The sequence below is a fragment of the Zootoca vivipara genome, chromosome Z1, assembly GCF_965207765.1.
Source record: "Zootoca vivipara chromosome Z1, rZooViv2.hap1.1, whole genome shotgun sequence".
NCBI classification, from domain to species: domain Eukaryota; kingdom Metazoa; phylum Chordata; class Lepidosauria; order Squamata; family Lacertidae; genus Zootoca; species Zootoca vivipara.
In genome coordinates, this window is record NC_142583.1 from 50,117,444 (window position 1) to 50,131,743 (window position 14,300).

The window sequence follows — 14,300 nt, forward strand, 5'->3', positions numbered from 1 at the left end:
AGAAAGGTGAGGTAAATAAATATCCAAGACCTTTACAAATTAAGAAAAACAAAGAAAGAAGCTGTCTGGGACAGGAACATATTAGTCTGGAAGTGGCTCTGCTAGCAAGGTGGCAATTTTTGGGGGGAACATTTATAAATAATAACTCAAAGTATAGAAGCCACAAATTATAGATACCTGTTGCTCCATTGTCATTAATAAGACTGCTAAGGATATATTCAGCCTTTAACAGTTTACCTAGAAAAAAGAGGAAAAACAAAACTATATTGAGGCAAATATTTCAACCTCAGAGATGAGATAGGAAAAGGTGAATCTGGTTTTTTAAAAAAGCATATAATCACTTCCCTTCCTCAGTTCATCCCTTTAGTTTAAAACAAAGGTTGGACCAGCCTCACAGGAAAAATCTGACAGGTGGGCGGGGGCTATCCATTTGCCAAGCACTTGACATCATGACGACACAATGTGCCGCTAAAATGAAGGCTTTTCCCTCTGTTTTAGCAGGGGATTCCATCCATTGTGACCCAGTCATGGACCCTGACCCACTGCTTGAAGATCAATTATGTAAGGGCCATTCACATGTTACATTCAACAAGTGTGCAATCTCTGTAAACAACAGTTGATGAACACTATGCACACTCTTATCATTATTCACGTCACGTTTGACAAGCGTAGTGTCTGTGTTTCTGTGTGCACAATAGCTGAGCGGTATGAACCAACATGTGTAAACTCTTTCACAAAAACACTTGTACATGTGTAGTGGAAGCTTGTACCTGTGTTTAGTGTAAAGTGAACAGGCCTACAGATGCTTAAAGCTACCCCAAGATGAGAGCTCACCGAGGTAGTTTATATATTTATATCTGCCTAGACTCACCCACACCTGGGTGGCTAATACTTCACTTTGGCTCATTTGAAGCTTTGTGGTCCAACTATGTCACCCTGATTCACCCTGGACTTTGGGAGTAAACAACACACCAATCTCCTGTTTACTTCTTTAAGACATGTATTTGCAAGACTTGGCATCAGACTCAGCCTTTCTTCCAGATGTTTTTGGACTACAACCCCCATCATCTCTCATCATTGGTTGAGTGGGGTTGTAGTAAAGAAACCGTATGGGAGCCCAATGTTGGGGGAAGTGGCATCAGATAGCAGAGCTCAGAAATAAGGACAATTATATTTGATGCACATACTATTCCTGAGATGTAGTGATTGAAATCAGATGATCATTTCATTTTATGTAAGCTATTTCCTTCTAAAACTGTATTCACCATCAGCTTAGCTTTGGCTTTTCCTTCCTAAAAAAAACTAGGAATATGTATTTTAAAATGGGCCAATAACATTCATGATCTTTGTGTACTACTGAAAGAGTAACGAAGAAAAAACAACCCTCAATTTTACATGAGTAGGTTAACTGCATTTTTTGAACCAAGTGGCCATAGTACGTTTATATGTGTGTGTACACACACACACACACACACACACACACACAGAGAGATAGATAGAAAATACCAGATCTTTAATCATCTTTTTGAAGGCTTTTGCTCAGAAGTACAGCAATTCACAGACCCCCGTTTGAAACAGCAGGGCAGATTTGTTAGGAGACAAAAGCTCCAATTAGTATTTTCCACACCCTTTCACAATTTTCTCTGCTGCTTCTTTCTCTCAGAGACCCCTTTATGCCAGACACTTTGTGCAGGCCAGAAGAGGTGGGAGGGAGATGGAGCAGGGGGGTGGGGTGGATGGAGTGTAGATGGCAGGCAGGAGCAGGGTGTCAGTTTAAAATGATGGCTCAGGATCATAGGAATGTCATCTCCAGAATGGGACAAAGTATCCTCTTGAAAGTCAAGCAGCTCCTAATTGGGACTCGGCCGAGAAAACGGAGGTGGTGGTTGGGGGGGGGGGGGCGGGGACTGCAATGAGTGTTTCATTACCTGAATTTACAGAGACGCGAGCTTGGCGAATCACCAGCTGAGGGGCAATTGGTGTTGTAGGCTGGAGCTCGTGCAGCCTTTTGGCAATCCGAAGGAGCTGGCTGGAGCCATCAACCCAATATAAGAACCGGTCAATCAGGAACACAATAGCAGCTGCTGTCACATAGTCCCTGGTGGTAATGGAGGCTTTCAGACAAACCTGAAAAGAACACCAAAAGCATGTGATGGTGGCTCTCAAATTGGAACCGTTTCTAGGGGACTATCCATAAAGTATGTAATTCATCAGGGAGAGGGATGGGGGTAGAAATGTTTGTTGACTTGCTTAGCTGAGAATTGTGTACACCCACTTTCAGCTACAGAAAACTGCAGGGCAAAGGAGGGATTGGGGGGGGGATACTGCTTCAAACATAGAAAATGGTCAGAAGTTCAAAAAAGCTTTAAAAAGTGTGGCATACTTTACAATGCTCTACCCTGTGATATACCCAACAACATTTTATTGTATTCTCTCTCTTTCTCCTCCTGCCCACCGCAGCCCAGTTTCTAAAATAAAGAGCCAGGGCTCAAGCATTCATCAAATGATGACACTGAAAGACCGAGTCATGGAACCCACACAAGGTTGGATTCAGGCTAACACTATACTTAGTTACCAGTGAAATCACTGTGTGGGTGTGTGCAATGCTCCCAAACTTAGATAGGATATTCTGATTATCAATAAATTTTACTTTAATTTTAACCACCGCCATCGATTCATTTTCATCCCAACCTTCTTCCACGGATTTCAGAGTGTTTCATTTCATTTTAACTTCACAACAAACAGCTTAGACCCATCAAGCTCACCCAATAATTAGATCCGGGGCCTTCCTGATTTGTGTCCAACATGCTACCCACTATATGACACTGTAACTTGCAACCTTATTTAAAAAAGAGGAAGGTAAGACACTCCTAAAAAGTAGACCAGTGTTCTGTTTTCTAGAAATGACCTACATATAGCATTAAAATTAGTTTAAATGGGAATTGGGGGATGCTATTAAAAGCCTTTGCCTTCTGATTCTCAAGGGAAATGAAGACTTTTGTGGTGTCAATCAAGTTTTAAACATCAACAAGTTGCATTAATATAGCAGTAAAGGCTACCAGATCAAATGCTCCTTTGTACATCATAAAAGGAGCAACTAGGTCAGCAGTCCAACGTTTTCTCTTTGCAGGTGACCTTTAATGATTTTTTTTAAAAAAATAGCATTAACTCCCTTGGTATCCCCCTCAGAGGCTGATCCTTCTCCCTGGCATGGAGAATCTGCCACGCTTATGAAGGAACGTGCTGTTAGGAGAGAAGAAAGGCCAGCAGGCTAACTCTGCGGCAGTATACAGAGCCTTCATGGGTGCTCAAGAATCCCTGCTGTCATTGTGACATCTGCCCAAATGCCCAACTTGCACCTTGGGAGAATGGCGTGTGAGTGAAAGTGCATCTCAGCTTTCCTCTCCTCAGCTGGGGAAAGATGAGAAGAAAACTCCTGCCTGCTGGGGTCTCAAATTTGATTTGGTAACGCCTTCCTTGGGATCGAATAGGAAAGGTTAATCTGATGTAGGGATATTTTACTTGGACTAAAATATACCAGTACTGTGACTGCAGTAAGAGAATATGACCTTCACACGGAGCTCAGTGGTCACTCTGATAGACACATGAAGCCAGACCCCCTATCCAAATATTTATTTTCTGTGCATACTCCTAGTGTCCAGTACAAAACACTGCTGGGGAAGGCATTTGTTTCTTAGTGACTCATTGAAAAAAGTCAGTTACCTGACTCAAATTCTCTAGTGCTTTTGCTGCTTAATTGGTAAAAAGAGAGTGATACAGCTATAGTGTAAGCCTGCCTGGAAGCCAGTGTAGTATTAAGGAATGTACTCCAAGTGAAAATAGGATCTTCCATGCATAGGGACTAGTAAATTAAAACACTACTACTAAAGAAATAGTATCTTCACCTCACTTAAGACAGAAAACTCACATTTCCCTGTTTGCTTCCATGTATAAAGCCAAATTTACATGTGTCCATGCAGCAACCATAAATACACAATATCCCTGTATCCTGTTTCATTTGCAATTATGCATCCATGTGGGTAGTGTCATAATACAGTTTAGTCACTAGGTAGCACTGGACTTAGTTGTTATCTGTGTGGAATCAGTATCTTCCTGTGCCTGTTCTTGCTTGGGAGAGACAATTTCCTCACTTGTTTACAGTAGCAACCGGTGTTGTTCCCCTGGCTTCTTGACACTGTCAAGTGTCACTGTCAGTTACCGAGAGGGAGATGGTGCAGGACAAGGCTCAGCACAGCATGGGTTCAAAAATGGAGCCAATTTGACATTTTCTTCGCTGCCTTTCTGCTCCCTATCTTGGTAACTGGCAGTGACATGCAGCATTGGGAAGCCAGGTAAGCAATGCTAATGACTACTGCAAACAAGACAGGTGAGCAGTGCTGTGCTGCCCTATCAGATGCTCCTGCCCATTTGTCCTTTAACTATCCATGACAGCATTCACTCTTGCCATGTAAAGTGTGAATCAGCCTTCAGACCAGCAATGATCTGGCATAACCGGGCAGAGCAAGGAGCTGTCCATTGGGACCTTTCAACCAACAGTGCTGAAGGCTAGGCAGCACTTCTAAAGACGTTGCAGGATTAAATAGTGAATTCTTGTATAAAAAAACTGGAACAGGGAGAGTATAAAGTATTCAGTTCCCAATTCCAGGCTTTGAGGCACAAGCAACACCTATTTTGGCCAGTAATGTCTACCACTATCCTATCATTTTTTTACAAATGGCTTGCACATTTTTAAAAACGACATAACATGAAATACATAACATGAAATCAGCTTCATCTGGTCTTGATTTTCGACAGTGTGTATTTTGTTTTGTAATAAATGAAAGAACTTTCAAATCTTACTCTGCCTTAAATTGCATAACCAGGGGAAACTCCCCTCAACACCAAAGATGATAAAAATGAACACGCTAATACCAAAGAGAAAGAACTGGGAAGCAATACTCATTGTCAATTTGTAATTTACACCTGGTACTATGAGCATCAAAAGGGTACTTTGCCTTCAGGCCAGTCAAAACAAGGGCCTTCACTGGCAACTTTCTATAACGTCCCTGGGGAAACCAGCGTTACACATTGGGAGGCATTGTTCAAAGAATTTGGAGGAAGCTCCAGCCATGTGGTGAACTAATCAGATGTAAAAATGAACTTCTGGCAGCTAATTGCTTGATCTCCACTTTGGGTAAGCAGGTCACATACAAGCCATACAGGTATCTAAATCATTGTTTAACATGCCAGGTTCCTGTGTATGAGTGTGGTTTTGGTTAAGGATTATAGTACTATTTGGAAGTCACAGAAAGAGTCAGGTAAAACTTGATAATGGTATAAGCTGCCTTTTATCGTGTCGGATAAATAGACCATCTTGCCCACTAGTGTGCTGACACTGACTTGGTTCGCCCAGCATGAGGTTTTGCTACCGGAAAACCTTTAAACTGAAGATTTCAGGGACTGAATGTTAGCACCCTCACCATCCAAATCAGTGCCTGGTGGCAGAGCAACAGCTCACATTCCCTCCTACTCCCCAGAAGAGACTCTCATGGATGACTCAATAAATGTGTGAAAACATTTGTGGTGACAATCAGCTCCAAGATTAGGGATAGGTCGGTGATGTTAGCCTGCCAAGAGAAAAAGATTTACACCCCGTGGCTTGTTTCAAATCATAGACTATAGAAACTGAAATAGCCATAGTGTGAACAACTTTGACAGGAATGCCTGATATTTGTTTACCTCACAAGACCAGTTGTGAGCAAGTATTCATGGGCTGACTTATGCTTCAAAAACTGGTGGAAATATATTTATTTATTTGCAAGGAGGCATGCTTTTGCAAAGAATGACACTTGAAAGGGATTCCCATCTCTTTGTGCACATGTGCCTCTTGACAATGGAGGGATCCCTGTCTTTAAGCACCTGAAAACGAACACTGCCAGCGACACATTTTCCTCAATGCTCCGGAGTCTACCGTATATTTAAGCAGTGAGCCATTGCCTAATGCATTTTTTTCTTTCTGCTTCTTCTCCTCCTTCCCTTAAGAGATTGGAACACAAAAGCATGAGAGAGGGTGACCTACCAAACAAAAGAGCCTTTGAGTTCCTCGGAAAAGTAGACTTGGAGGAGGATGGAAGGAATCCAAGTGGCCCTATTATTTCCACTTGCACTAATTAGACATTTTTCTGTCAGCTATTGAGCACCGCTGAGAGGCCAAACTCACTGAATTCATTTCTAAAGTGTTTACAGAAGTTTGCATCTGTTTGTGTCTCTTCAGGAGGAAAATAAGCACTTCAATAGCATTGTGAAAAATCTAAACCAAGTATCCTATTCTGGAGGGCCGGGCAGCTGCATAATTTAACTCTCCGCTCAATGCCGAAACCTCTTGCGTCCCTCTCCAAAACCAAATGGACACAAAATGAGGAAAAGTCAAGACAGGGCAAGGATATCAGCCGCTTTTTCTTCCCCCGAAGATGGCATGCTGTGTTACACACCAATACATTTTGCTCGGTGTCAATCGTTTGAAGTTATAACCCTGTTAACTCGTCCCCTCTGAGAAATCATACTTGACTTTTTCCTTGGCTCCTAAGTCACACAACAGTTCCTAGTCCACAGAAATGCTACCATGTTAATGGAAAATGTAGAGCAAAACCTCCTTCCCATAAAAGCATAAGATGAAAGTAGGTCAAGTTCTGTGACAGCAATTCCAGGGTAAAAAGATAGACTTCACACATAAAGCCTAGAAGAGGCAACAGACACTCCTCTCCTAATATACAAATATGATGGATACATACCAGGAGCAGACAGTGTGGTAGGATATCATGCACACCTTACCTCTGGTTTGTTGCTGCTTACTAGAAGGGAAGTGGGGAAAGAGGAAAGACAGTGGTGTGGTTGGTGTGGTGCAAACACACTGTCAGGAGCACTGGAGAGGCTCTGCCAGTGTGTTTGCACTGCGTCCACATTGCCCCTCCCAGTAAGCAGCAGTGAAGCAACCAACTGGTGGCCATATGTGTAGTGGCGTCCCATCATGCTATCCACTACTGGTACAGATACCAATTTTTCAGAAATGTGAAGCAGAATGGGAGAGCTGTTGCTGCCTATGGGTCCAGACATTTATGTCTTCTGTCCTATTATAATCTCTGGTCCATCAGTTTTGCAGGTCTAAGGCCCTGCAAAAGGTGTTTGAAGTGTTGCTAAGATGTCAACATTTCTGAGAGGGATTGCATATCAGATATCAGAAGCATGCTGCCAGAATCACCTCTCTTCAGCAGAACAAAGAAAAGATTTCCTCTCCTCTTTTTCTGGCAATGTCCTGTAGAAGCATGACGAGACTGAAAGTGTGCTATCCTGGTTCGTCAGAAGTATACTTTCTCTGTCTCCGTATGTGAGTCAAACAAGACAGAGCGGCTGCCATGCCTGAGGTGCACATGCAAAGCTATACTTAGGAAAGAGTGCTTATTTACTTCGAGGAAAGTTGATCTTGTAACTCTTGCTGTCTTATATAAAAATAATGTATAAAATTACCACCAAGTGGCAGATGAGATATGGTGGAAGTTTCTGCGTAATTTGTATTTTGAATTGCCACAAATGGCTCACACAATTCATAATGCACTGGTCACAGGTTAACATCTGCAATATCCCTTGCCTGTCTAGATAACAGACATCACTTTGGCCACAGGTCTATCCCACCTATTACAGTTGTTTCCTTTAGATTTGATATAATGTGTATCCAACCATAAACCACAAAAGCTCACGATTCTTTTGCCAATTTATGTTTCTGAGGGACAGGAAAAAAGTCTATTTCTGACCTTGCCCAACCTCAGCTTCCTTGCAGTCCCACTGAAAGGTCATTCTTTCTGCACCTCACATAAAAGCTTTTGATCAGATGTGCACTGTTGCATCTGCAGCTACTTAACATAATTTTATTTTTTTAAACAGCAACAACCCATCAAGCCTACAACCCCAGGAGGAAGACACTTCATGGACAAAATAAAAATAAAAATGGCGACACAGAGATATAACCAAAATATAAAAGAAAGAAAAGGGTTCTAATTTGGAAATTGCGATTAAGGGATTTCTGTATCCATGCCAAGAGAGAGAAATAAATGTGCACTTTGCCTGAACATCTTTTCTACAATGTCAACCTAGGATGTGTAATTGAGTTTAGGGGCACAAAAGGAACTTCATGGCTGGGAAGCTGAGTCAGGTGGAGATGGAATTAGATTTGCAGAAGATTTCTATACACCAGTTATAGGGGTTCAGGGTGGAAATGCAAAACAGCCTTTACTGAAGGGCCTTTGCGAAAATGCCCTGAGTGGATGGGTGTGCTGTTTTCATGGTTTCTCGCATTAGTGGCCTGGTTCCTCCCAGCAAAACACCTTAATGTTTGGGTCTCAGCCTTAGGTTCAATGCCAGGATACCTTGTTTTTGCCGACAACTGCAGCTGCTCCCTGGAAGAAAACACTCTCTCCCAGAGCCATCTGGCACTGGGGTATGGGACAAAATGTGAATATGCGAAATTGCTTGTGCAGAATAAATTAGGAAGGTAGAAGCAGATGAGGGTGGAGGAATTTTCAATGAGCAAGAATCAAATCATCAATAATTGAGCCTAGAGGTTTTTTGGTTTGTTGGTTTGCTAAGACTAGGAATGAATGGCATTGCTAACTCATCCAGGTACAGTGCACTTGGGATGTATTAAATGGATGCAGCAAAAGGGGTAGAAACCTCTGCAATATTTTGGAGTCCACCTACATAGGAAAAGAGCGAAGGTAATGCAAGTAATACAAGCCCCCACTGAGCATGTAGTCTAGAGATAAGTGTGCCTTGCTTGCTTCATAGTTTGTGAAAACTAGTAGAATAACGAGAAGCACTGCATTTATAGCATTGGCAGAGTATGCCATTATTATGTTTTTATCCTGCTCTTCCTCCAGAGCTCAGGGGTGTGTGTGTGCATCTCCTTTTATCATCACAGCAACTTTATAGGGTAGGCTAGGCTGAAAAAATGAGCAATTGGCCATGGTCCTCTATTAAGTTTTCACTGTGCACAAATTTGAACCAAGGACTCACTGATTGTAGTCCAACACTCCAGCCACTACATTTCTCCTGGGGCATTTTCCAGCTAAGTAATAGGAGTGAATTTCTGTTCAGTGCTCTTATCTGCTGCCATTTCAGGTATAGGCAACTTGAGGCTGCTTGAGCTAGCTATCACTTTAAAAGCGTTTAAACAACTTAAAATAAACAATGGAGAATTGTTAGCATTACCTGTTAACAGCCAGCAAAGCTATGCTTTCTAACACAACTCTCTGAAAATAGCCATATTAAAAAAGGTGGTTGGAGAAAGAGGGTTTTTAAAAACCCACAATATGATAGCAGCAGACACCTCACTGGGAAATTAGTTGCCAGAAAGATGGGTGACTATACCAGGTATCTTCTGTTTGCAAGCAGCCAGAGGAAAGGGTACAGTTTAGGGCCCTTAAGGTTACATTTAAAGATACAGTACAACTATCACTATTATCACAGAATCATAGAATTGTAGAGTTGGAAGGGACCCCAAGAGTCATCTAGTCAAATCTAGTCCAATTCCAGTGAAGGAATCTCAACTGAAGCATCCATGACAGATCGCAGGGCTAAGAAACAAATTAAAAACATATTCACTGAATATGACTTCAGCAAATGGACAGTTATGGGGAGGGGGAATCTCAGGCTTTAATAGCAGGATGCCCTGGAGGTCACAAAGATACACCACAGTAGATCACTTTGCAGGATATGATCTGCTCATGCAAAAGAGTGCTATTACATGCAGTAACTGACAAGGTTGCTTATTGGGTTGAGACACCTAGTGATATTAAATTCTCAAGAATAATCTCATGGACAATATTCTCAATTAATGAGAATATTAGAGAATTTTCATTTAAAATAGGAGAATATTCATTTTAATGCATTGAAAATGATATGATTTTAATGCATTGAAAGTGATAAAATTAGTTAATATACATGTTTATTCATAGGTAAACTTGTTCAGATGACAAGCAAAAACTGTACAGATACTTTTATTCAATGGGGCAATGCAGTGAATTCACATTCTTTGATACAAGTAAATTCAGTAATCTTGTGCTTCTAATAGCTCTAACACTTAATAACTGTTCTGGTGACTAAAACACAGCTTGATAAACAAAACTATATGCATACATATATAAAAAGCCATTAACATTAAATATATTATCATTATATGATAATATATTTCAGTATGTCATTCTCTGGTAAATGGCACTTTGTACCATTGAATGGCACTGCAAAAACCAGTTACTGGCACTAAATAAAAATATAGAAACATCAACTGTTTAAATCAAGGCCACCTCACATGCTGTTACACGTAATTGTATAGGCCTACCGTAGGTACTTTAAGTATATATAGTGGTACCTCTGGATACATACCTGATCCGTTCCGGGGTGTCGTTTGCACCCTGAAAAGTACGTATCCAAAGTATGTATCCAGAGTGGCACTTCCGCACATGCGTGAAGCGCCATTAGAGCGCTTCTGCGCATGCACACGTGGCGGAACCTGGAAGTAAACACTTCCGGGTCCGCCGTGTTCTTAACTTGAAAATCCGCAACCCGCAACTAACGCAACCTGAGGTATAACTGTAAAGCATTAAAGCTACTGTCTGTTTAAAAAATAATAATCACACTGTATGGCCAAGGGTATAGAATTGCTAAGAACAAGGTCACACCAAAATAGAAAAAAGGCTGTTACATATACCGGTAGTTGAAATACATACAAATTCAAATGTTCATCAAATTAAATGAATAGCATTTTAAAAACTAAAAACGTTTTCTGTAGCTCACATTTCAGAACTGCCAATGGTGGATGACACAATGCCCAGTAATGTAACTGGATCAAAAAAACCATTATTCATTATTTACACTGGCAATATCACAGCTTGGCTTATTATTTACTAGATTTTTAAATGTGGGTTGTAAAACTGGTTCTTACATTAGAATTTACAGTTTGTGGAGAATAATCTCCAGATAATTTTCTAGCAGAGAATATTCTCACCTCACCTCACCTCACTAGATACTACACACACACTTGTGAAACAGATACAGTGGTAATTCTGGTTAAGAACTTAATTTGTTCTGGTTCTTACATTAGAATTTACAGTTTGTGGAGAATAATCTCCAGATAATTTTCTAGCAGAGAATATTCTCACCTCACCTCACCTCACTAGACACTACACACACACTTGTGAAACAGATACAGTGGTAATTCTGGTTAAGAACTTAATTCGTTCTCAACCTGAAACTGTTCTTAACCTGAGGTACCACTTTAGCTAATGGGGCCTCCCGCTGCCACCGCCGCACGATTTCTGTTCTTATCCTGAAGTAAAGTTCTAAACCTGAGGTACTACTCCTGGATTAGCGGAGTCTGTAACCTGAAGCGTTTGTAACCCAAGGTACCACTGTAGCCGACACTGACAGTGTCAACAACCAGAGTCCTCCATAGAGGTGGGATTTTTGGTTTTTTTTTGAGGAAATAGATGATATGGGGAAGGGAAGCAGAACTCTGCATGCAGAAGGTCCCAAATTCAATCCCTGGCATCTCCAGGTAGGGCTGGAAAGATCAACTCTCTGAAGAACTGCTGCCAATCAGTGTAGACCAGGCATCCCCAAACTGCGGCCCTCCAGATGTTTTGGCCTACAAGTCCCATGATCCCTAGCTAACAGGACCAGTGGTCAGGGAAGATGGGAACTGTAGTCTAAAACATCTGGAGGGCCGAAGTTTGGGGATGCCTGGTGTAGACTATACAGAGGTAGATGGATCAATAGTCAGATCTTGTATAAGGCAGAATCCTGTGCTCCAATGAGCACCAAGGACAGTGCCAACCATTTGCTCAAAAACCAGATCCTCACATGGGCTGGAGTCAGAATGTTGTTGTTTTTTACAGTCTGCAGGTGTATGAGGTCAGGCACTTAGGGAAAACCATAATAGACACTCGTACGGGCAAGAGCACAGCCCCCCCCCAATTTATTAAAAGCAGATGAGATATCTCCAGCTGTTCATTTCAAATCAACATATAATTATTTATCACCTCTGCTGCTTTCCCGCTTGCCCATTCTGTCTCCCAGTTTTCTTATGCTTACTTTGAGCACAGCTCGTGCTGGGAAATAGCTGGAAACGTCCTGTTTGGAATCCCAGTGGAAGCTGGAGTGTTTTTGACCCTCATTTTCCTTGGCTCAGCCAGGAAGGAGAAAGAGACATGGGTTTTGTTTTTAAACGTCTGCTATTTGTTGGAAGAAGAGCTGAGATGATTTGCAATTGGAGGGTTAACGGCTTATCTCCTGGTTTAAAAACATGGGGACAGAACAAGGACCAGATGCCTTTTGGAAACCCACAAGTGGAAAAAGCAGCACTCTCCTACTGTTGTTCCCCAGCAACTAGTATTCAGAAGCATGTTGCTTCTGATACTGGGGGTAACATTTAGCCATCATGCCTAGTAGTCATTGGTAGTCTTATCTTCCATGAGTTTGTTGGAGGGGAGTTATTGGTTTGCTTTTGTTCTTGCACTTGTTTTTATTAAGTATTTTGTGTTCGCATTTTGTATTTTTACGTTCAGGACTGCCCTGTGATCTTCGGGTGAAGGGCAGCATACAAATCAAATCAAATCAAATCAACCAACCAACCAACCAACCAACCAACCAATCAATCGTCAAATCCTCTTTTTAAAGCCACCCAAGTTGGCATCAATCCCTACCTCCCGCCTTAGCAAATCCCTTCCTATGCAGATTTAGTTTTCCCACCTCACATGAAAAGTTTCAATTTGTTTTTAGTCTATTGTTATTTTAACTGAAAGTTTTAATTATTACTAATTTTTCTTATTGATAATTTTTTTAAAAAAACATGCAAACCACTTGGAGAGATTTTTTTTTAAAAAAATTATCAAGCAGTGTATAATTTTTATGAAACAACAATTTTGGTTTGGCAAGACTTTGGCAAATCACCTCTGTGTGATATCTAGAATGCGGTTTTTTACAACACGCATGCACACACACACACAAATAAATCTGTTGCTGCGTTCAGTTTTGTCACAGTTTTTAATGGTTATATTGTTTGCACTATTCTTAATTTAGACATAAGAAGTGAAACAGCAGGACAAAAGCAAAAAATAAGAATAGAAACTCAAAAAACCCACATAAATCTATACCTCCAAAAATGGAACATCTGAAAGGACCCTAAGATAGTCCTTTGAATAGACAGGTAACAAATCACCAGAATTGCTTTCTTGTAGATCCACAGAAATAATTCATGAAGATTAATGCATAACATTAACAGTCAAGATCTTTCTTTTCTCAAACTCCTATTCTGGAATTCCACAATGAAAATCACTATCAAGAGGGAAAACATTTTAGGATGCACGTTTTACACTAATGTGTTAATTACGGAGGGTGGTTGTCAACTAAGCTGCTCAGAGAAATCCCATTGCAATTTATGACTTTGCCTAAGTTGGGCCAATTAATTTAAAGGGTCTACTCTGAGTAAAACAGTTGACTACCACCCTGAGTTTCTCATTGAATTTAGCAGATATGGGATTTCCTCCCTGCCCCTTGCCACCCACCCCCATTGCCCCCATGTCTTTTATGAGCATTCCTCTCTTCTGGTTGTTTTGTACAATAGGATTCTGCAGCTCATGCAAAGCTGAACTGTTTAAAAGGATGATGTAAGCAGCAATGGTTGTTTTGCATACTCAACAGAGCAATAGTCTGCAAACAAAGCATCGCTACTAACAATGCAAGGCTAAGTCAAACTTTCAGACTGGAGACCCAAGTGCTCTCATAGAGACACTTTGAGATCAGTGGAGCTACTCGAGAAGTAAGATACTGCACACTGTGAATATGGTCCCCAAAATCTGACCTTCCAGAATAATAAACACTTCATTCAAGGATCTCAAATCACTTTACAAATACTGGTTCATTCCAGTGGAGAGCTTATTCTAAACTTGCCACTTTAGAATAAACTCAGATGAAACGTGTTAAAGGTTTCGCCAAACAATATCAACAAAGGCTTATTTCTCTTTCGGAGGGATTTAAATTAATTCCCTCCTGCAAATCATATCAAAAGAGGAAGCTCAGGACTTTATTCTTCGCAATCAAACTGTAAATTTAATATTCCCCCTCCCAGCCTCTCTCAACATCTTAATCAAAGTTCTAAAGAAACTTTTTCTGTTCCTTGAATTTTGTTTTGAATAAATAAATGGGAAAGAGAGCAATGGAAAGGGGGTGGAGGAAAGAACCTTTCTTGACAA

General features: G+C 41.0%; 1 protein-coding gene across 3 annotated transcripts in view; it reads right to left on the reverse strand.

The window, feature by feature from the left end:
- Positions 1 to 14,300, reverse strand: part of ALPK1 (alpha kinase 1) — a 55,160-nt gene that overhangs the window by 12,630 nt on the left and 28,230 nt on the right. For all 3 annotated transcript variants that reach the window (XM_088660440.1, XM_088660439.1, XM_088660441.1), the window contains 2 exons: positions 1,929 to 2,127; positions 178 to 237 (listed from right to left, as the gene is read on the reverse strand). In XM_088660440.1, the coding sequence (XP_088516566.1) occupies positions 178 to 237; positions 1,929 to 2,127 (259 nt within the window). The remainder of the gene's footprint in view (positions 1 to 177; positions 238 to 1,928; positions 2,128 to 14,300) is intronic.